The sequence below is a fragment of the Culex quinquefasciatus genome, chromosome 3 (genome assembly GCF_015732765.1).
Source record: "Culex quinquefasciatus strain JHB chromosome 3, VPISU_Cqui_1.0_pri_paternal, whole genome shotgun sequence".
In the NCBI taxonomy this organism is placed as follows: Eukaryota; Metazoa; Arthropoda; class Insecta; order Diptera; family Culicidae; genus Culex; species Culex quinquefasciatus.
Genome location: NC_051863.1, coordinates 21,307,915 through 21,331,120, shown reverse-complemented (window position 1 = coordinate 21,331,120; position 23,206 = coordinate 21,307,915). Strand labels below are relative to the sequence as shown.

Below are 23,206 nucleotides of genomic sequence, written 5' to 3'. Positions count from 1 at the left end.
TGTGTTTGTATGACTATCACAAATACCAACAATCACCATGTTATCGTTGGTATTGTTATGAAATGTTGACCAAACACAAATTTCTTTGTTTTGTTTGATAGAAAATAAAAAACAATTCACATTGCAGTTTACATATCATAAGTAAAACTTTTTTAAATATTTTTCAAACAAAAAGTGAAACTTTAAAATTGAATCATGTCATATTCTAAAGTAGGAGTGGCGAAATTACGGTCCGCAGGTCCAACTCTCGCCAAGCGATGTCATACGCCCCGGAATGGTTCTAGAAAAATCTTCACCTTAAAACACTTTTTACATTCAAATGTTGGAACCGTGGCCTGTAATTTCAATTTTTTAACATTTTTATTTTTTGCTGATGGACAGTTTTTCGGCGGCTGTGATATTCATGATACAAAGTGCTCGTATTAACAAAAGAATTTTGGATTTTACTTTATTGTTGATTGAACTTTGAAAACTAACACTTTTGCGGGGGTACGCATTTCACGACGTACCTCCCTATATTTATACAATGTATCTATGACAGAACAGTGAAGATATTTTATCAGGCAAAATTAGACTCCAAACTGCACTGTGATCACATTTCGAAACTATAATGGCGACGCAATACGGACTCGTATTAATTTTGTCCCTATACTTTCGTTGAAGGTTCATAAGTCTGTCGATTTATGTGTGTGGATGTGTTTGCTTCCTATGAACTAGTTGTCTGAAAATTTAGTTAAAATGCCTCCTTGCTTTAATTTGGTTATCATAAGATTTGTTCTTCAGTATAAAATAATTCACACGAATTTATACTTATGTACACAACAAAACACATAAATAAACTTTACTAATTTAGTTAATTCTGCTGTGAATGTAAAGAAACCGCAGTGATTTCGGATTGCACTGCACTCAGCTACGAGACGCTAAGTTTCTCAACAAAGAAGTATCATTCATCTGTTTCGAGCAGGACCTGCTTATGTTTGCACCTGATTACGTCTAATGACTTGCTTAATTACAGCTTCCAGTGGTAATATTTACTTTCGAGGTTTAGTCAAACATGTGTTGGTTGTCGTCATTAAGTGCTTTTTCGGTTGCATTGATGATTGCCTTCTGATAAATGACTCTTTGTTTTTATTGTTAAACAAAACCGAAAACCTAAAGTTAAAAAAATACTAGAATAATACATTGGATATAAGCGTCTTTAGCTCAAAAAAACAAACGACTACTAATAAATACAAAAAAGTTAGAAAAACATGGTTTCATGTTCTCACTAGTGTGGGTTTGCCGTCGATTATGCCAGCTGCGTAGTTCCACTCGCAGAGAGAACCCAGAATGTGGCAGCACAAGATCCTTAATCCTTACGCCGGTGAACGCCGTCCGGTACCAATGGTGGCACCATCTGCTTTACCGACGACCCATTGCTGACCAGAGGCGTCCCGGCATCCGCTCCTCCTACGCCTCCGCCACCAAGCTTCGGCTTGATCAACTCATCCAGATACCGAAACCGTCCCTTTCCGCCACTGTTGAGGGTGGTCGCGAGCCCGTTCCCATTCACGCCGTACTTGACTTCGATTTCCTTCGAGGTGGCCTTGAACGTTTCGATCATAACGTTCCGCACGCGCTCCATCAGCGCCGGAATGTCCTCGGTCGTGAGGCCCTTCGTCTCGATCGGTTCCAGCGTGGTCACAATCACGTGCCCGTTGTTGAGGATTTTGGCCTTGTCGTCGAGGAAGGTGCTGTACGAGCTGTACACCACCGGCATGATTGGCAACTGGGAGCTGACGGCCACGTGGAAGGCACCCTTTTTGAACGCGTGAATTTCGTTCGTGTTCCGCCGGGTACCCTCCGGGAACACCCACAGCTTGATGCGCTTTTCCTTCAGCATGTCGGTGCAGTCGTTCATGACGCTGTGCGCTTTGGCCGGGTTCTTCCGGTCGATGTAAATCAGTCCCGCAAGCCAGGCGGCCACTCCGAACGGTCCCGTGTACAGAAGCTCTTTCTTCGCTATAACGGTGCACTTTTGCATCACGTGCCAAAAGTCAAACATTCCTGAAAGAGAGACACAACATTAGAAACAGTTCTTTGATAAATTTCAGTCCTTATCAACCTACCCAAAATGTCCAGCGAGCTCTGATGATTGGAGACGATGACGTAGGCCTCGTCACGGGACAAAATATCCGCTCCCCGAAGCTCCCAGCGCAGGCCGAGGACCGTCGAGATGTGGCGACAGAATGCTCCTGCCCACCTAGAAAGAGATTTGAAAGTTATGAAATGTTACTTAAATTGTTGCTTAAAATTTCACATTTTTTTTTAATCCTTTGTATTTTTTGATTCAGATGAAACTTGATCCATCGATTTCTTAAATCCGAAAGCTTTTCTGCATCATTGGATTTCTCCATAAAGGCTAGTACGCAGATCGGAAGGAAGGGGGTCAAGAAACTAAATATTTTTAGTCCTTAATTCTTCGTATGTCCTTAGATGCATCTTGAAAGCTTTCCAAATTCGGTTCACCAAGCTTATGGTGAATTCTGGTCGTGTTGAAAGTTCAATATTCGCCTAACGAACGTTTTTCTTGAATTCTTCTTTGCATTCAATATTGCAGGTTTACAGATTCCAATCAAGTTTCTTGGATTCTTATTACAGCATTCTTAATCCTTCAAGCCAACCAAACCTCGATGGTCTGGTGGTTAGCATTTTTATATGCTGACCCAAAGTACGGGGAATCGAACCCCGCCGCGAGCTAATGAATTTTTCGTTCATATTCAAGTGTGCAGAATTCCTTCTTTCCATAATTTCTCGATAGGAGCAGATGGGAATCGAACCCAGAACCTTTCGCTTACAAAGCGAACAGCGTAACCATTCAGCCACGCCTACCCCACAAAGTTACTGTGCGAAATGTAAACAAAAATGGGCCAATTTTAGGGAAATAAATAAGAGCTGATTTCTTGCCTGTTTTCGAAAGCCCGTAACAAGGGGTAGGACAGTGAGTAACTGAGTGACTCAATTTCTCAAAGTTACTCAATGTTACTCAAAGTTACTCATTTTTTCTTCTGAGATTTTGTATACGCTGGTTACGGAATGTTTGAATGCCTGTTTTGACAGTTGGCTGTTTATTACTGCGGGCGTCAATAATTAGAGTTCACGCGCGGTGATACGACCGCAAGATAATGGTCGCATGACAGCCGCATGACAACCGTAGAACAAATTGTTGGCTGTTGTCAAAGGTTGCCTTGAGTTTTCAGCTGACTTTTAGGAAAATATTCAAAACAAACCAAGTTGACAGCCAAATCAACGCAGAATTTCAGTTCAACTTACTGATTTTTACCATTTTTACACTGCGGTAGTTAGGCGGCAATAATCTCCTGTCACTCACAGCGAAGGAGAAACGTGATTTTATCTTGCAATAAGCAATACTGTGTTTACAAAACAAAAAGCTTAGGATGCAGAAGAGGTAAATTATTTTTTGAGCAAGGTTCCGGAGATTATTATCCTTGCGGACAATCTCGGAATATCAATTCCAGTGGTCGACTGAGAGGCAAATGGTATCTGGTGAATCGTGCTGCATAAAGAAACCGGTTTCCATGCTAGTGCCGAAATTCTTTTACATCTTCAGCAGATTCTTGAGTAAGTTGTCCTTGTTTCATCAATTGACTTTTCAGAAACGCCAGCACCTCCCGATCGGACACGGACTGCTTGACAACCGGTTGCCTCATCTTCAGCAGACCCTGCCTATTTCGTCGAGGCGATCCCTACTATCAACACTCAACGGCGGTGAACTTCTCCGGAAACAGCTTGATTATGCCAGGCAGAGGATGTGTGACTCCGTGACAAAATTGGAGGATTAAGGTCGTGGTCACAATTAAAGGGTGCAGCAGCACCGTTAGCTGTCCCAGCATCTGCTGTACTCGTGGCTGTACAAGTGTTGGAATAAGGCTTCGCTCCTACAAGCTTTCCCCACAACAAAAAAGCAAGAAAGGGCCTCCGCGACATAAACAGCTGTTTGAATAGTGTTCTTTGAGATGGCCTGTGGTCCGAATCGCTCGATAAATCCTGGCATCGGGACATGCTCTTGCAGCAGGAGGTTTGAGCGGCTTCAGAAGCCAGCGAAGTGCTAGCACACCGAAACCGTAGTCACCAAGACCGAAACGAAAACAAGAGTCGCTGTATCATCCGGTTGCATTCCGTCTGGGAGAAGAAAATCGTTCGTGGGACTGGAGGGGGACGTCTAAAGCAGATGCTCCGATCTTTTCTTATTTTTACCAGAGACAAATTAAGTGAATGATGCGTTTTTTTATGGTGTGTTTTTATTAACTTATTTATTTTGCTTCAAAACCATACTAGTCCGGCAAAACTCACGAAACTTACTTTGATTTCGATTGGTTCCTAGGGCGATACTCATTTTGTTTAAAACGTCTAGTACGATCCGCTGACAGCTTGTAGTTTCCCTCGGTCAGCATCCAAACAATTGTAGACTTTTTCACCGTTCTAATATTTCCCCTCCTGTCTTGCAGACGAAACGTATGCTTGTGTCCTGCCGTTGTGTTTTTCAAATTAAGCCTTCCTTTGCATTCTGGAAACAGTTTATCTAACTCGTACAAGTCTTTGCCATCGTTGATACTGTTAGCATCTTCTGATGAGCCCTCTTCCTGGGCAACTTCAAATTCAACGCCAGATGCATCAGGGTGTTCTTCAAATTGAACAAATTCTGTTTCAAAGGGGGAGCTTGTATCAGTTTCCATGCTCCATTGATTGGGTGGTTGGTGGCCGTAATCCTCTTCTTTATCATCGTTCAAACAGTCAGAATCTTTCGACAAGCCAGCTCCCTGGCCAAAATCGAAATCAAAACCAGAAGCATCGGGGTGTTCTTCAAATTTGACAAACTCCGTTTCAAGAGGGGAACTTGAGGTGTCTTCATTGTCATATTCTGCAAACTCTGTATCAGTCCATTCGTTGGGTAGTTGGAAATCTTCGTCTTCTTCTTGATCCTGGGCGTAATCTTCAACAACTATTTCCGCAGGCATCGTGCTTTCATACTGCTTTCCACGATGAGTTAGAGTTGTGGCTGCCTGAAAGTTTGGGTTTGTAATCCCCACATCTTTAAGCAAGTCTCGCGCGATAATATGGGCTTTTTCAACAATTTTTATAATTTCTTCATCACTCGGAAGTGACCGAGGCGTGCTTCGCTGCTGCATTTTGGTGATTGCCGGAAATTCCACTCGGTCTTTATGGTGATACATAATGTTCAGCTTGTGGTGTATGCGGCTTATCCGTTCTGATAGTTGCTTAATAGAAAAATTCACAACAGTTTGGTTCGTTGTTGATAGAGACCGCAGTTGCCGGAAAAATGCTTCACAATGTTGGCTGTCAATTGCACTGTTTATAAACTGTTCAGGCTTTTCAATTTCTCGACATCTTCTGATATACTGTATGATGGAATGTGCGTTCAATTCGATACAAACATATGTGTTGCTGGTGATAAACTGTTTCAGTCCTTTGGGCTGCTCAACACACCAGTTTCTCCATCCTCTGATAGTCAACGTTGCAGTCCTACGGTTGTATGAATTCTTTAGTATTTTTTAAATTAATTTGCAATATTTGTTTTACGGTTACCAATTTTCCAATATTCTCTCTTCTGGTGTGAGCTTGTTTGTCGCAAAAGAAGCGTACAGACGTCTCATTGTGTTGAGATACAAAACTGTACCTTTACTTTCACTTATAGTTTCAATCAAGCATTTAGTTAGATCAGGGTTCATCAACTTCATGGTAGGTCCAAAACGCATTCGATCTTTTGTTTCAATGTCAGAAATAGTAAGTAGGTGTTTATCTTTGCCAGCTTCTTTGATCATTGCTTTTAGGTGCGCCGTAGTTGCCGTGTAATTGCCTGAAAAATAAAATGTTATTAAAAGTTATAAAACACGATATACGATACGATTGGATTCTTACCGATCTTCAGTGATTCATGCTTGTTTGAATGAACAAGTCTGTTTTTCATTTTCTGTGCAGTATGAGGCATGTCCTGGAAGTATGATGTTTGTCCAAAATTCTCGCTTGCCACGTACCATGGTCCCAAACTTGAGGCACGAGTGAGGTTGAAGTCTGCGTTTATTCTCATTGGTCTATGCACGCGAGGGTCTCCGTCAGCTGCAATCCCTACGACTTCGATTTCTTCCTCGTGCAAAAGGTCCGCCGTGTGTTTCCACCTGTTTTGGACATCTGTTGCACTAAATCGGTTGTCCGTACACGCATGGTATAACACGTACGGCGCCGCATCTTTGCTGAGGGGGATGGCCAGTTGTACATAAGCATAATTTCCAACAGGATACTTTTTAATGTCATCGGCCATTTTGAAAGGTGAGCTTGCAGAAAATAAGTCAACATTCGGTAATCCGTTCTCATTTAGGGGTGATACTAAGCCACGCAGCGAATCAAGTGCACAGTCATACTCCACTTTAGGGGTGATTCTGGTCCCGTCTTCGCATAAAGTGACTGCCAGAGGAAACTTGTTTTCGATTAAATAATTCTTAAGTCCCTTTACGTCAATAATTCCTTCTCGAACGTCGATGGTATTCAACTGCAAATGGCGCTGAATTGTTTTGCTTGACATAGCATACATGTTTTTTGTCAAATACTTGTAGTGGTCTCGCCCGGAGCTCAAATACTCGAACGAGCATATGTCTTTTTCAAAATCGGTGAATCGCCGTCCTTTAGGATCTTGCCCTTTGTTCCGCACATGAATTTCCGCTAGCGTCTGCAAAACCGGTGCATCATCCAGAAGGGCGAAAAGATTATCTGTTAGAAATGATAAAAAAATAATAAAATTATAACAAAATGATCATTGATTTATTTAACTTCTTATCAATCTATTGTAGAGAAATGATTTTGAGGTCAACAGTACGTGTCTGTGTGCCATAGTTTTGGTCATTATTCTCAATTGTTTTTATTTGGTTATTTTGAAACTCACTCTCATCGTTCTCGCCGGAATCTTCTGCCGCACGGTCGGTCAAACTTAGATCGTCGCTGGGTAGGCCGGCATTATCCCGTTGATCCTCATCCAGGTCGTCGCGATCGGAATTCTCGAAATCTTCTGCTTGATCTTTATCTTCAACAATCAGATCGTCGTAACCAAAACCTCCTTCGACCGTAACTGGACCCATCAAGCAATCCTTCGTCACACGCGAAAACTCGTCCGACGGGAATCTGGGACCGCCGGCCGCAGATTTAGTTTTTAAAGTGCGCTGCGTTTCGTGCATCTGATCCTCAAGACTGGGGATCAGACTGCTCGACGGATGTCCGTCGTCGGCCCCGTCCGTATGCCGCTCTCGGCCCATGTCGCCGTCCGCAAAGACGAAACTCTCGTTCGGGTCACCGCGGCCTTCGGTTTTCATAATGCGTTGCGTTTCTTGTATTTGATCCTCACGACTGGGGATCAGACCGCTCGACGCATGTCCGTCGTCGGCTTCGTCCGTATGGCGCTCTAGGCCCATGTCGCCATCCGCAAAGACGAAACTCTCGTTCGGGTCACCGCGGCGCTTGGTTTTGATTCTGCGATGTGTTTCATCCATTTGGTCCTCAAGATAGATACCCGCAATCAGACCGCCCGACGGATTTCCATCGTCACCCACACTCTGACCTTCGCGCATCACTTCGTCAGCTGCAACAACGCGGGTTCGGCGGCGGCGTTTTTTGCCAGAAGGTTGCTGCATCAGCTCGGGATTCTCGGAATTATGTGCATGCTCATCTTCTTGATCTTGATTGTTGACCGTTGCACTACGTTGGTCGATAAGTGGTGTAGTAACGTGAAGCATCATGTGACGTTCCATGTTATGAGTCTTCCAAGACTGGCCGTTTTCGCGAGTTAGTTTCCTTTCGCCACCACAGATAGGGCACTTCACGAAACCTTTCCGGCGACCAGATACGCTCCGGACCTTCACCTCGATGCCATCATTCAGGTTGGGGAAAACATTTAAGAAGCCCCTGCGGATGACACAAAAATGGCATCAAGAAATGAAATTAATGACAAAAACCGTCCAGCACTTACTTTTCGCTGAAACGGTATTTGAGGCGTTTCACCAGATTCTCGCAGTCGACGTCCTCGCTGACTTGATCAGAACTTGGAGTTGCAGAGAGCGTGGAGTGACCCGTGGTTTCACGCCGCAGTAGCTTCGGCAGCCCGTTTGTCTGCACTGTTTTAACGATCGTCTCCACAATCCGTTTTTCCCCCAGGGAAAACCGGAAGTCTTCGGGTGAATCTCCAAAAAGGCCATAGTAGTCCGGCATAGTAACTTCGTGAGCCAGCTTCTTCCGTAAAAGTCCCGCTCTGTTTCGCATGTCTTCCTCCACCTCCTTTAGGTCCTCTCGAGTGATGGTTCCAAGTGCTGCGTTGGGGACTAGCCCTTGGAGCAACAGAATATTTTTTATGTGCTTTGGCACATGGCCTACTTCTGCCTCCACAGACCCCCAGAATATTTCCACGTCCTTGTCAACTTCCATATTTAACTTCTTGCCAGATGTACAGGATTATTCTTGCGGATTACAAAAATTTGAGCTAAAAACCACGTGGAAAGCTGCAAACAACACGTCCGTCAAAAATTAATCTTCAAAGTTCCAAATGTCAAAATTCGTTACGGTTTTCGTAAACATTGAATAACTATCGCTTACACAATTTTACTCAACCTCCAAGGATTTGGGCCAGTGAGTAACTGAGTGACTCAATTTACCAAAAATACTCAGTTTTACTCAAAGTTGCTTAATTTGACTTCTGAATGATTTTCAATTGGGTTACGGAATGTGTGAACACGTACAGATTGACAGATAAAAGACAGATCTTGAGGGAGATAAAAGCATGTTTACAAACAATATTGGAAAAAAATCAGGTTAAGATGCTGCCAAGTTCCCCGATTCAAAGCCGATTTTCCGGATCATTCCGGGAAGATAAACTGGCCTTCGACGCGGAAGTTATTGCAGGGATGCTTCCGTCGGTGCGATTAACATTGAGTGCGACAAGAGGCAGTTCTAGAATTGTAGGCCAAGCTGCCATCAACAGGCCGAGTGTTGACCTTTAGCTTGTTCCGTGTGACCCTAGCGCAGGCCATTCCCGCTGCGACATCCGTAAAATTGTATGTTTGAAAATGGCCACGCACGTTCCGTCGGAGGATCGCCAGCTGTCGTACACCATCCACCAGGTGATCACGTTCGAATCTTGCAAGTTCCTGGAGACTGACAGCGCAGCGAAACGCGTCGCAACCCTGAAGACCAGCAAGATCAACCTGGGCTACGAACCTTGAGAGAAGGCAATCCGCATGGGAATGCTGAGCAAGGTCACCTCCGGAGAGCGACTGAACCCTTGCGGCGATGCCAACTGTGGAGCGAATGCCGTCTGCGTGCCGAACGGAGACGATTCGTATGACTTAAGTTCCAACTTACACCAATGATCGATACCCCACTAACCAATTATGAATCCTTCCAGTGCAACTGCAAGAACGGCTTCACGTAGGTGCCGTACGCGGCCAACGATCGCGTCAACTGCGTCGTAATCGACGAATGCTCCGGCGTGAACATCTCCGACGAGAACGCCCAGTGTATCAACGAGCCGGGCGGTTACAACTGCGTGTGCCATCCGGGCTTCGAAGGTAACGGGTACAAGTGTAAGCGGGCGAGATCGTCAACCAGCTCGGTGATCGTGCCGACGCCACCGAGCACGTACTACGAGGTGGACACGCCACGGGAACCGGAACACCGGGAAGCGCCGCAGGAAGACGATCGGTGCGAAGTAAGGAGATACATGATCGTGATTTGTTTTAAGCTTGCGAGTTTGCGGACTGCATCAACGGACGCTGTGAGTGCAAAACCGGCTACGCTGGAGATGGATTCGTGTGCGAGAACCCGTGCGATGCGGAACACGTGTGGAACGGTGAGACCTGCGTTCGACAAGGCTCCACTGAAGAGTGTAAGTTTGTCGTGGATTCTACCTGCTTGCTGTTACTATGAATCTTCTGTTTCAGACGAGATCGCGCCCTTCTGCACAGTTCAGGGTTGTACCTGTCCTACCGGATACGCCTTAATCGAGTACGCGTTTGACCAGATCTGCCGGTTGTTGGAGGCTCAGCCGGAAGATCCGGATCTACCGTCGTGTGACGTCGAGAACAACTGTAGTCCTTCGGCAAACTGCGTGTGCCCCGGTGGGTGCATTCTACGGATTTTTGTTTAATCAGCACTTTCAATCAAATGTGTATTTCAAATATATTTTAAAAACGTTTGTTTATTGGGATCTCCTTCAAAAGATTTATGAATAGAGTAATTTAATTGTTAAAACACCTAATTTGCGAGTGAGTAATGCTGATGAACCGCCTGTGGTGCTTCGGCAGTGCCTTTTCGGCTTACATGTTGCTTGGACACGCAAGTGCACAGCGGGACAGAGAACAAAAAATGTAGTTGAGAATACATCTCTTCCAGACATCTCGTAGACTATCGCTTCACACTATCATACACCCGGGCTTGTGTTCAGCGATGTGACCAAACGGAACATTGAACACTTTTTGATGATCACCGTACGGACGTTCTAACAACACCAGTGGTTTGTTGTTCTTGATTTTATTCATCGCAGCTTCCGTCGTCAGTGGGTACTTCATGATATTGTAGACATCTTGACCTTGGCGGTGGCATTAGCAGCCTCAGCAGCCGGACGCTTTTTAGCTGACATCTTCTCGGTGGCGACCGGTTTCTTCTCACCCGAGCCGGAAGCAGCAGCTAGCTAATTCTCCTTCTTTTCGGCCGGTTGGCCTGCGGACTTTTCAGACAGTTTCGGAAAAGGATGGGATGGATCTCTTTCCCGATGGGCCAACCAGCTGGGATGTAATCTTTTCCTGTTCACATTCTGTTGTGTTCGTTTTGACCGTATTCGCCATTGCCATCTGAAACAAATCAACTTTATTCAACATAGTTTTATTTATGGTTGCGCTTCTTCCGAAAGAACCTACCTCATGGCAAGGAATAAGAACCGTCGATTTTGCGTGTCGCAGAGAAATTTACGCTTCCACCACCAAGACTTTCGCTGTTTTTGTTTTGTTTTGCGAAATGTCAGTGTCAGCGTTGAAATGTCAATGTCAAAATTAGTTACGTCGTTTGTGAAAATCAAGGTGACGATTGAGAAATTCTGAAGAACATGCGTGGCTCAATGTTACTCAATTCTATTCAAATTTTCTCAAAATCACTCACTGTCCTACCCCTTGGCCCGTAAAAATATAAAAAATATAAAAATTTAAATAACAAGCCATAGGGACGTGGCGTTACATCGAGCTGCCATCTGGTTTTTTTAAGTGCAAGAGTGGAAAAGTGCTGAGTCATCGTCTAAAAATAGACGGCGTCCTATCTCGCCCAGTAAAATTAAGTCGATAAAGTAGTCGGTTTCGATGAGAAAAAGTGGAAAACGTGGTCTAAAAATAGCGACGCCATCCCCCTATGGTCTACACATTTGAATGAAAAAAGTGTTTAAAAGTGCATTTTACACCTGCCCAGTTGTTTTGCCATAATTAGTTTTCAAAATATCCAAGTATTGCAGATTTTTTTTCGCCGAAAAAAAAACTTTTTGCGGTGCTGTACATTGGAATTCCACAAAAATTGAAAATATTTTTGATCGATCCCAGACTTGCTAAATATGATTTTAAACGCCGGAAAATGCATTCTAATTGTTTTCAGTTAGTTAGACTTCTATTTCCTTTAAAATTTTGATATTTTTGAAAAAAAAAGTTTTGCCTCCTGATTTTTCGAACCGATTTTGAAGGGGAATCCCTTAAAAAAATAAAAAAAAAAACATTAAAAACATTCCGAAAATCTTCACAGACTTTCCATAGAAAAGTGCTTTACAAATATTCGAAAATCTGTATCCTGAGAAAAGAATTAATTTCTATTTTTTGTCACCGGGGCCCTTCAAAATTCCCCTTAAAAAATCAAGGAGCAAAAAAGGAAAAAAAAACTTTGAAAGTTGCATAAACAAATTAATAATTTCAAATCTCTTTAGAAATTTTGAATATTGGGTCCACAGACGAAAAAGTATTAATTTTTTTTTTCATTCAAACGAACATTTTTTGCTTCGACTTTTTCACGGAAATTGACAAGTCCTTACCATATTAAATTTCGTCAATTTTGAGTTAATGATGCAGTTTAGTTCAAAATCATGTGAACTTTCAGAAAAACAAATAAAATATAGTAGTTGAGCAATTCTCTACGAAATCGGTCTTTTTTCTTAAATTTTAATTTGTGTATTTTTTAATCCGACTGTAACTTTTTTGGTGCTTTCGGTATGCCCAAAGAAGCCATTTTGCATCATTAGTTTGTCCATACAATTTTCCATACAAATTTGGCAGCTGGTCATACAAAAATGATGTATAAAATTTCAAAAATCTATATCTTTTGAAGGATTTTTTTTTTTATCGATTTGGTGTCTTCGGCTAAGTTGTAGGTATGGATACGGACTACACTGGAAAAAAATGATACATGGTAAAATTTTTTTTGTTGATTTTTTATTTAACTTTTTGTTACTAAAACTTGATTTGCAAAAAAACACTATTTTTATTTTTTTATTTTTTGATATGTTTTAAAGGACATGGCAAATGCCAACTTATCAGAAATTTCCAGGTTGTGCAAAAAATCTTTGAGCGAGTTATGAATTTTTGTATCCATACCTACAACTTTGCCGAAGACACCAAATCGATTAAAAAATTCCTTAAAAAGATATAGATTTTTTAATTTTTATACATCATTTTTGTATGACCAGCTGCCAAATTTGTATGGAAAATTGCATGGACATACTAATGATGCAAAATGGCTTCTTTGAGCATACCGAAGGCACCAAAAAAGTTTCAGTCGGATTCAAAAATAAAAAAAAAAAACGAGTGACCGAAATCTGGGAGAACTGCTCAGTTTATTCCAGAAAACAGTAGAAAATTTCACTTTTTTGTAAAATCCTAACACTTAGCCTTAAGGGCGGGACAAATTTGTCTTGCGTTTTTCTCGGCTTGCTGTTTTGAAATTTGGGATGAACTAATTTTAGTGCGGCAGTACTCTGCCGCTCTAATCTTGTCCGTCCCATATGTAAAAAGTGAGTGCTGAGATAACGCTGTGAGAAGCCCAAAAAAAGTTTCACAATTTTTCTCATTTTAAACCAACATTTTCTATATAAATTTTTATACAGTTATTTCGATATTTGTCTAAAAAACGCCACTATCATAAATTTTGTTTAAAAAATTAACAATTTGATGGTAAATTTGTGAAATTTTCAACAAGAGACCGACTTGACTTTATTTGTCCATAAATAAAGGCAGGTCAGTCATGGTATCAAGGTAGGCTTGAACATTTACACCAGAGGTTCATCCTGATTCAACTGTCATTTCCAGGTTTGTTTTGGGAGTTTCCAAGTAATTGATGGTCACCAAATGATACAAATTTGTTTATTCCAGATTTTTATAGGATTCCAAGATACAAAAATATGACCAGCAACGACACCAGAAATTTAAGAAATACAGAGGCAAATGACATATGAATGCAAATCTCAACTGCTTAACCGTAGAAATTAATTTAAAAAAAATCCGCTTTTCGGAGGTGGAATCTTTTCCAGAACCCGGATCAAGCCTATTCATTCCAGACAAAATAGAACTTATTGTATGGAGTAGATATTAGCCATGACGGCATGCATTTTAATTTTTATATTTGTGGTTTTCCCTTGAAGAAGGAAAAAAGCAAAAAAGGTTTGAATTATTTCGTTTTCAATATTCAAAAATTTCTTCAAAAATGAACAGATAATGATAATTTTATGCTTTACGTATTCATAAAGACATACTCTGTAAAATTTAAACAATTCTGCATCCACTCAAACGATTTGCGAGACATTTCTATATGAGGAACTGACTTGCCTTTATTTTGCATATGGGACAGCACGAAAGTCATATTTATTTTGGAATTTTTAGAACAAACATTGCCTGTTCATTCAATAGGCTAAAATAACATGTAAAAAAAAGACTTTTGTGAAGTTTATCTCATTTTTGACAAAAATACATATGGGACGGACTAGATTGGAGCGGCAGTACTGTTTGCCTACAATTTGTGAAAATCAAGCTTTATTTTTTTTTTTTTGATATTTGGTTGATGCCAAGAAAAGAAATAAAATTACGAAAAATTAGAGTTTTACCCATAAGACTGGCTCGGCGTAAAGCGAAAAAAAAAAATATATATCAAATCAGAACAAAGTTTTGGGCCTCAAAACAACCCCCTAAAATTTGGGAGCGATTGGTTGCGTCCACACTTTGCGCATTGCATTTCGATTTTGTATGGGAAAACCCTCTTTTTTACATTTTGATTTTTATCATTTTTATTTTTCTCTAAAATTTTAAAATCAACACCATTACGATAAAATTGAGAAAAAAATCTAAAATTTTCCCGAAGAAAGTATTGTGCTATCTTGCTCCTGTCAAAAGATATATCGTCGTCTAAACTGGTCTAAAACGTGTTTTTTGTTCGGAAATAACGCTTTAGACCAGTTTTCAGCACTTCAGAGTCGTGGGACATAAGGGAGCGTTCTTTTATTACGTAACGCGAAAAATCGAACTTTTAGACCCCCTCCCCCCCCCCTCGTAACAAAATTTCCATACAAATTTTATAAATTTTGTATGGAGCGTAACACGGCCTCCGACCCCCCTACTGCGTTACGTAATAAAAGAACGCTCCCTAAACTTGAAAAAAAAAAATAGCAACGGCCTTATTAAGTAAAAAATGTTAAAAAAAATCAGACCTAAAAGGGTCAAATCATAGTTTTGCACTAGGTCTAGAAAACCCTCTTCTTGGATGTTTGAATTTTGAATGTTTTGTCTGCTTGGATTTTTTAGTTTAATGAAAATGTAGGATTTTTGAGGTTTAAAATCTTTTTTTTTTCAGCAAGGATTCAATCATAAAGTGGCTGTTTTTACAATTTCGCCAAAAGTACAGTGAACCTTTATACCCACCGTCCATTTCACATAGTCCAGCTTAAATCAATTAATTCCATTGTTGCTTAAACGGGGAGCTAGCAACGAAATTATTATTGTTTACAGCTGCAGCGTCCTAATGCAGTTGCATTCAAATTTATCAAATTTTGCGTCACTTATCGGTGGCCTTTGAAACCCGAAATAACCGATAATATGGCGGCGCGCCTCTTATCTAATCGCCCACCGGATGACAACGCACAGTCCGCTATTCAAAATCTGGTTCTGGGGATTTCAGGCAGCATTAAAGGCAATCCAAGCAACCAAGTATGTTTGCACTAGCCGCTTAAGGTATTTGAGAGGCTAGAGCCTATTTGCCTACTTTGATTTTTCTACTACTTTGCCATTTAAAGACTTTTCTAGACTCCTAGAGTTGAGTACTTCAATGAAAGTCACTTATCAACCTTACAGGAGATTCAGTTCACCGAGCCGGTTGCATGGCACCCCCTGTAGGTCATTACCGTCTACCGTACAACAGGTTTAGAGCTATACGTCCAAGCGCACCACGTGGCAATGAACCTCCAAACGCCGGCATCGAAGTAGTGAAAGCAAATTTGCGCGCAAATCGGTGAACACTTATGTGTTCAGGACTAGATACTGTTTACAGAAGGGCATGAATTATTTTGCAACTCTTTGGTTTGTAATGAAAGTGATATTTTTTGGCGATCGCCGTCACTTTGTGAAAAGTTACAATAAATAACTACCATTAAGGTCAATGCTCACGAGGAGGTACCTCTTTGGAGTAAAAAACGATTAAGCTACATGTTCACCAAGTTAGGTCTTGGAACACATTTAAGCTAATTCTGGATTCTGCCAGCGTCGTTGTCGTCGTCGCAAGTGTCCACAGACTGAGTAGTGTCTCTGTCCAGGCAGTTATATCAACCTCGTTAAGGAGACAGATAAATTGAGTGCACCGGCCGGCGCGCTCTTCATTGATCACGTCGTATCAAGTCGAGCCGCTCCAGTGAGGTGGAAGTATCAATTTAGGTATGTATCTTTGTATCATGGCCCAAACGCCAAAGTGTCTGCCGGGTCGTTTGCGAACAAGTTTGTGCACACATTTTACTTATTCAGCCGGACAGCAGAGGTCTACCGGTGACGATGTTTTTACTTTTCGCCTGACCCAGTGAAATTAGCGCCAGGTGAGCAGCATGTTTGGATCCTTAACCTAGTTGATTATTTATTTCATTTGCTGCGGGGATCTGGAAAGTTCGAACGACTTCAACATTCAATATTCAACGTTAATTGACTTTTAAAAAATAAACACATTTTTAGCACAACTTTTAGACAATTGTTTCTAATACTGGTAATTTCACATGTGGGCCTATCTGATCACATAATCGCTCGTGTTATCTATTGGCCATTGAGAATGTGCCTAGATTAGGGGAAAAGCCACCTTCTGGTAGTAGCGTCAGTTACTATACAGCGCCATTGTTACCGCACGTGTGTATTAGGGTGGCTCGATATGCCATCAGAAGGTTTCTTGTCCCATTAAATTCAATGTCTCAAACTTTCATAGCTAATGATTTCCGGAACCTTGCATGTCATGGTTTGCACTACCAAGCAGTAAAATTTATATTACACTGAACTTTCACTATTGTATTATCAATGTTCTTTGTCATACTGGTCATGTCTGTAACATAACCACCTGCTCCTTGAGCACTAGGGTGCCCAGAATATGGGCCTTTTTTCAAAACCTCGCTCCACAAGCTGATTATTGTTCCTTGAGCTATTTTAGGACTCTGGGACAAATATGAGTAAAATCGGTCAAAATTGACCTATTGATACTCGAAGATAAAGTTTGTTTAGGAAAAATCGGAAAAAAATGTATGAGGGTAATTCTCTGCCAACTCACACAGCAGTTGCCCCAACCCCTCTTCGATTTGCGAGAAAATTTGCCTTAAGGGGTAACTTTTGTCCCTGATCACGAATCCGAGGTCCGTTTTTTGACATCTCGTGACGGAGGGGCGGTACGACCCCTTCTATTTTTGAACTTGCGAAAAAATAGGTGTTTTCAATAATTTGCAGCCTGAAATGGTGATGAGATAGAAATTTGGTTTCAAAGGGACTTTTATGTAAAATTAAACGCCCGATTTGATGGCGTACTCAGAATTTCGAAAAAAAAACGTATTTTTCCTTGAAAAAAACAATAAAAATGTTTTAAAAATTTTGAGGAAAATTTAATGTACCTTTCGAATCTACATTGATCCAGAAGGGTCATTTTTTTCATTTAGAACAATAATTTTCATTTTAAAATTTGGTGTTTTTTCTAACTTTGCAGGGTTATTTTTTAGAGTGTAATAATTTTGTACAAAGTTGAAGATCAGACAATTACAAATTTTTTGATATATGTACATAAGGGGTTTGCTTATAAACATCACGAGTTATCGCGATTTTACGAATAGTTTTGAAAAAGTTGGTCGTCGTTGATCATGGCCCTCCGTCACGAGATATCAAAAAAACGGACCTCGGATTCGTGATCAGGGACAAAAGTTACCCCTTAGAACAAAGTTTCACGCAAATCGAAGAGGGATCGGGGCAACTTTTCCCGATTTCGTGTGAGTTGGTTGAGAATTACCCGTGAAAACAATTTTTTTTTCTGGGCACCCTAATGTGGCCTAATGTGGTATAAACAATGGAGCACCAGATTCGAGTGGTAGAAATGACAGTTCTACATTGTAGACAGAATACATTGTAGAAAAAAACAAAAACTGCTCGAATGGAAGTGCTCGTGGGGAAGTGCTCCATTATAAGAAAATTTTGCTGTATTTAATAATTTTATAAAAGGCAAAAAAATCACCCGAAAAAAACTTTTTTATAAGTAATTAGGCCGTTGCAAATATTTTTCAAAGTTTATGGCTCTGACCAAAGTCGAGGGGGAATTACAAGCCTAGGTTTCAACATTTGGATGAAAAAAGTGTTTCAAAATGCTTTTTACAGCTTTCCAATCATTAGTTTTGAAAATATCGAGGTATTGAAGGAATTTTTCTCCCCAAAAAAAATTTTTTTTCTGGTACGGTACATTGGTATTTCATGAAAATTTAAAATGTTTTCAAAGGAGCTCAAACATGCTAAATATGATTATAAACGTGGGAAAATGCATTTTAACTGGTTTTCAGTTGGTTAAACTTTAATTTTCATCAAAAATTTTGAAGTTTTTCGAAAAAATATTTGTTTTGCCCCCTGATTTTTCAGGCCAACTTTGAAAGGGGCAGGGGGGGGGGGGGGGCGACATAAACTTTGAAAAATATTTGCAACGGCCTTATCTACGATTTCACAAATTTTGTCGATTTTTAAATTTTGTTCATGCTTTCCCTAAGGTCAAAAGAAGCAATTTTGCATCATCAGACGGTAAATAAATTTAAAAAAAAACCTTCAAGGTTTTATTGAAAAAGAAGTCAAATCAATTGAAATAATCTAAATTTGTCTGCACTGATGATCATATTTAGCATGTTTTGCCTGGTTTTAAATTAATTATATATTTTTATAAAATTTTGATGAACAGCACCGCAAAAGAAAATCGGTAATACTTCGATATTTAAGAAAATAACAACCAACTTTTTTCCACTTTTTTTCATTTAAATGTTGAAATCTATAGAAATTTTGCAGCAAAGTTAACATTCCAACGCCCAAAAAAGTTGGAACGGTAACTTCAACTCAACGGATCTCGGGTATAACTCAACCAATCAAGATGATTCTTCTTTCCAGTGATTTGTTAGGATGTCTAGATGATTCTAGAACTTTGCAGAATTTAATTTGATCAAATCTGTAATTTTTGCGATTAAAAACATCGTTCCAACTTTTTTTTTCGCGTAGAAAAAAAAAATCACCAAAAATTCCGCGGAGGCAGTTGTTTTGAAAAAAGGTGGAACGATGTTTTCGGTCGCAGAAATTACAGATTTGATCAAATTAAGTTCTGCAAAGTTCTAGGATCATCTAGACATTCTTACAAATTACTGGAAACAAGAATCGTCCCGATTGGTTGAGTTATGCCCGAGAACCAGCGAGTTGAAGTTACCGTTCCAACTTTTTTGGGAGGCTTGGGCGTCCGTGTAAGTTGGACATGCGTTGGACGTTCCAGTGTTAAAAGACTCATGTCGCCACCTAGCAACAATATTTTTTAAGTACACGTGCGTGCCCGCTTGCCTGCCTGTCTCCTGACAGTGCGCCTGTTATGGTCATTTTTGGAAGCTAATTACTGTGGTATTACTATTTAATGAAGGTCCCACATCTGGGAATTGATAAAGATTGGACACCTATTGTGCCCTCCGCAGGAAAAACTGAAACAGTTGAATTTCTCCGTAAATTTTGACGATTTTCCCATACAAACTTTAAGCGATTAGAGGCAGGGGTTCCCGTGGCCAGAATGAGCTCAAATTTGGAATTTAACTTAGTGATGGGTCAATCTTTAATTTCAGGGGGTAGCCTCGAGAAAGCTCGGATTTGAACCACCCTACTGGATATATACTTAATATTTTTTTTGTTCATCTATTTCCACAACAAACCAAAAATTTCCAGACCACAATTTGATATTTTTTTCCAATTTCAAGAAATTCCCGGGACAAAGTAAAATAAATCCCGGGATTTGGGAAATCCCCGTTTTGGAAAAATCCCGGGAATTCTCGGGATGGACGCACTAGGCATAAAAATCCCTTACCAATTAGCCAAAAAGTTTGAAAATTTGAGAAACCTAAAATTTTGACAGTTAAATTAAAAAAAAAAAATGAAATGAAAACGACACATTTTGGGTAAAAGCCAAGAATTAAGTTACTTTCATTCTGTACCGATTTCAATAAAATGTTATGTGGCCTAACTAGGTCCGAAATTCATCAGTTTTCATTAAGTTGAAAAAAGGTGAACTTTGGACCAACCTAATGCGTATTGGGTGGAAGGTAGTTTAGAAGCTGTAATGATAAGCGATATTTGCTTATCACACCAATTCGAGCAACACCTCCAATCTGTGCTAACATTACGAATTGGCTTGCGTTTAAATCCAAACAGTGATCTATTTTTGCGCACACCAAGCATAAACATCTAATAAATATTAGAATGTGCTCTAAGGGTACGTACTCCTTTTTCAGATGTAAACACAGCCTTGATAGGAGTAATCGAAAAACGATGTGGGAATTTGTTATTTTGGACAATAAAAGCGTACAAAACAGCGCGATAATGGTCCATCGAAATCTGCCAATCGATACGTGTGTGTTTCGAGGTGAGGAAGCATTTTAAGAGTATATTTAAACGTTTTTGATATCAATCTGGTTGTTCAATGATATTTTTAAGCGTTAAAAATGTTCTTTGTAACATTTTGTTCTAATTATGACGGACTCAATTTAGCGAGTTATGCTCATCTAGATCCAAGCAAGCACTGTATTCGCCAGACGATGATGCACCATCATCATAATCATCCACGTCTGTCGCAGCAACCCACTGCAAATTATCGTTTTCACTCTCATTCATATAAACACCACCAACTACCTACTACTCTGAGTAGGCTTCGTCGCCGCCGCCATGAGCACTGCTAACTTGATTGAGCGTTCTAAATCAAAGTGAATGAATTAGTAAGTGCTTTTCCGCGGCGAAGAAACGCGCTCCATCGGGTGAAAACAAGGCGACGATGATATGATATGGGTGTGAATGAAAACCGTTGTTTATTATTTTGTCGTGTCCGTTTCTTCACGTCTGCTTCCTCGCGGAGTCAGCCTTTTCTTAGGTCAATAATATCGATTTTCGGAATTTTCCTCGCGAGTGAAAGGAAAAACTTAAATTTAGCCTCGCAATGATGTGCAGTTGGAAATGTATAAATTACATAAATGTTTGATGAACACTTACACCAGATTTCGTACATCCTTGGCTCGGAAAAGCATCGCTGGTATCAATATCAACGAGTTAATCATGACCGCAAAGTAGTACACGAAAAACTTGAAGTTGTATCGAAATTTGTGGCTCGTTTCATAGCAAATGGGCAGCAGGATGATGCCACAAATGAGCAGGATCTCGTACCAGCTGGCAATCATATTGACCTGGGAAATCGAACCGTCGCGACGCAAAAAAAAACACTGCCTGCTTATCCAATTAGGTGCACTTTACACTGTAACCAACTACCCCTTCTAACGGATATTCATCTGTTTTAAACTTTTAAAGCACAATCTCCCGAGCACAGCAGGCTGATTTTACAAGACTATTCCAAACACTTTGTCTACCAGCGGCGGTAGCACCTTAAATTCCCTGTTCTGCACACGGCGACGAGGTAGGCGTCGCGATGCTCCTGCTAGCATCGATTCTCACAACCGACTGCGGTAGAATGAATTTATTTATGCTCTCCTCTTTGGTTACTCCTCCCACGCACGCACATAAACGCTCGCCTGCTGCTGCTGCTGCTACCGACAGACGACCCGGGCGGCACCAATACCAACGCGCACTGTTGTCCTTTTGGGGTTGTTGGCTCTCGCTCTCGCTCTCTCTCTCTCTTGGTGCTTGAAAAACGTTTGGAATTTGATTATTGTCTAATATTTATTTTTCTCAAAGGGTGATAGAATAGTCTGAGTAACTGATTTTGTTTGGTTAGATATCAAATCAGTATTTGTTAAAACATTGTAAAAACGCACTTTTTAATAAATGAGTCATGAAAAAGTTGTACCTTGATTAGACTAACAGTTACTCTCGCTCTCTCTTTCTCTGTTATTATTTATTTTACAGCAAACACAACTACCAACACTGTTCTACCCAGACGTTATACGAAAAAGTAAAAATATGCTGGAATGACGTTGAATAACGTAGTTCCTGTTGGTTTAGTTTACCGAAAGGGACTAGAAATTATGGGTTTGTTTAAAAAAATGTGACATAACTCAAAGTGCTTATATTCATGTTAAGGAAGCGCATTTAATGCTACATTACGAAACCATCATTCAATCTTCTGCTAAAACGCTCAACCAAACCACAATCATTCAATCGTTAATAACAGCAAACAACATCCAAGTTTATTTAAATATTAAATTTATTTTATTTAAAAACATGTTTTACAAAACTCGAAGTGGGAAACATAATATAGCTGGCCACCCGACTATCTCTCAACACTGCGGGTTTTGTTAAAAAGTTATCTATTGCCTCGGAAATTTCAAGTTAGTTCCATCTTTGCCGTATGTAATTGTTGTTGAAGACATGTGCGGAATATTGACGTAAATAACATAATTATCCTAACTAAAAAATCGTTTAATCGAATGATTTTTCTTTCTTTAACTTTTCTTGGATCGATGAGTTCGAATTTTATCCCAACAATGTTTTAAAGTGGTTTGGAAATGCAAATCGAATATGGCGGCCAAAATGGCGTTGAGGAAAATAAATCTTAAAAAATGCGCTTGATAATGTAACCAGCAATCGCAAAACAGCATGTTGTTAATGCATTGAGCACTTATAGTTGGCATATCTGTAAAAAAAAAGGTTTCAACCGAGGTTTCAACTAAAATCGACTATCTCAGTAGGATTGAGCAAGCAAGCTCCCAACGTATTTTTGATGCGAGATAATTTATTATTTATATAGTGATAAGTTAATTAGGCGGATACATGAGAATCGGGTCCAAAAATGAACCTTATAAATTTGTGATATTGTGATATTCACAACGATAAAGCTTATTTTTCTGAGTACAATGATACTTTGTACGACAGCAAAGGATTTAAAATGGATTTTTAAATCATTTTTTAAAATTAACTTCGTGGCCCTTCTTGACAGATAAGGTCCTACTTGACATCTCATTCAAAGGGGACCATAGTTCATCCATCGGAAAATGTTGTCTTGTCAATTAAAAAAGTTATCAGAAATGGTTTTATATGTGTTTTTTTACCGTTATAGCGGTATACGCACTTCGGAAGGAACCGATCAAGAAAAAAAATCAAAATTTAAATTTAATGGACAGCGGCGGCTGCGCAAGCAAGTCAGAGAGGGTAAAGAAATCGCTCCCTCTCCTTTGTTCTGCTGTTCGTAAAGCTGTTTCTTGACCCCTTTTCTTCCGATCTGCATACTAGCCTTATACATAAAAAACAATAAATTAGTAGTTTATGCAACAAGTTGCAAAAAGATGATTTTTTCAGCACGAATCGTACATTTATCCAACGAGGTTCACCGAGGTGGATAAATACGAAGAGTGCTGAAAAAATGTAGTTTTGCAACGAGTTCCATACAACATTTTTTGCAATTCCGA

The 23,206-nt window shown here is 40.2% G+C and overlaps 2 protein-coding genes across 4 annotated transcripts; both read right to left on the bottom strand.

Moving 5' to 3' along the window:
- Positions 1-422: 422 nt before the first annotated feature.
- LOC6033031 (1-acyl-sn-glycerol-3-phosphate acyltransferase alpha) lies at positions 423-21,359 on the bottom strand. Of its 2 annotated transcripts, XM_038262578.1 has the most exons (6): positions 20,841-20,968; positions 5,941-6,786; positions 5,608-5,878; positions 4,363-5,544; positions 2,109-2,242; positions 423-2,046 (listed from the first exon to the last, which is right to left on the bottom strand). In XM_038262578.1, the coding sequence occupies exons 1-6, from the start codon at positions 20,854-20,856 to the stop codon at positions 1,349-1,351; spliced, it is 3,147 nt and encodes a 1,048-aa protein (XP_038118506.1). In that variant the 5' UTR covers positions 20,857-20,968; the 3' UTR covers positions 423-1,348. The 2 variants fall into 2 exon arrangements, with proteins under 2 accessions (XP_038118506.1, XP_001843537.1); XM_001843485.2 differs by lacking the exons at positions 4,363-5,544; positions 5,608-5,878; positions 5,941-6,786 and having other exon boundaries at positions 20,841-21,359.
- LOC6048160 lies at positions 6,795-11,244 on the bottom strand. Of its 2 annotated transcripts, none has more exons than XM_038262580.1 (2): positions 10,974-11,244; positions 6,795-10,907 (listed from the first exon to the last, which is right to left on the bottom strand). In XM_038262580.1, exon 2 carries the CDS (start codon positions 7,815-7,817, stop codon positions 6,858-6,860), a length of 960 nt encoding a protein of 319 aa, XP_038118508.1. In that variant the 5' UTR covers positions 7,818-10,907; positions 10,974-11,244; the 3' UTR covers positions 6,795-6,857. The 2 variants fall into 2 exon arrangements, with proteins under 2 accessions (XP_038118508.1, XP_038118507.1); XM_038262579.1 differs by having other exon boundaries at positions 6,795-10,921; positions 10,974-11,243.
- Positions 21,360-23,206: the final 1,847 nt, after the last annotated feature.

Coding starts and splice junctions, on each gene's coding strand:
- LOC6048160 (XM_038262580.1), bottom strand. CDS start 7,817: ATGGAACGTCACATGATGCTTCACGTTACTACACCACTTATCGACCAA.
- LOC6033031 (XM_038262578.1), bottom strand. Junction 5,545..5,607: donor GAGAGAATATTGGAAAATTG/GTAACCGTAAAA, acceptor ATACAACCGTAG/GACTGCAACGTTGACTATCA. Junction 2,243..4,362: donor AGGAACCAATCGAAATCAAA/GTAAGTTTCGTG, acceptor ATCTCTTTCTAG/GTGGGCAGGAGCATTCTGTC.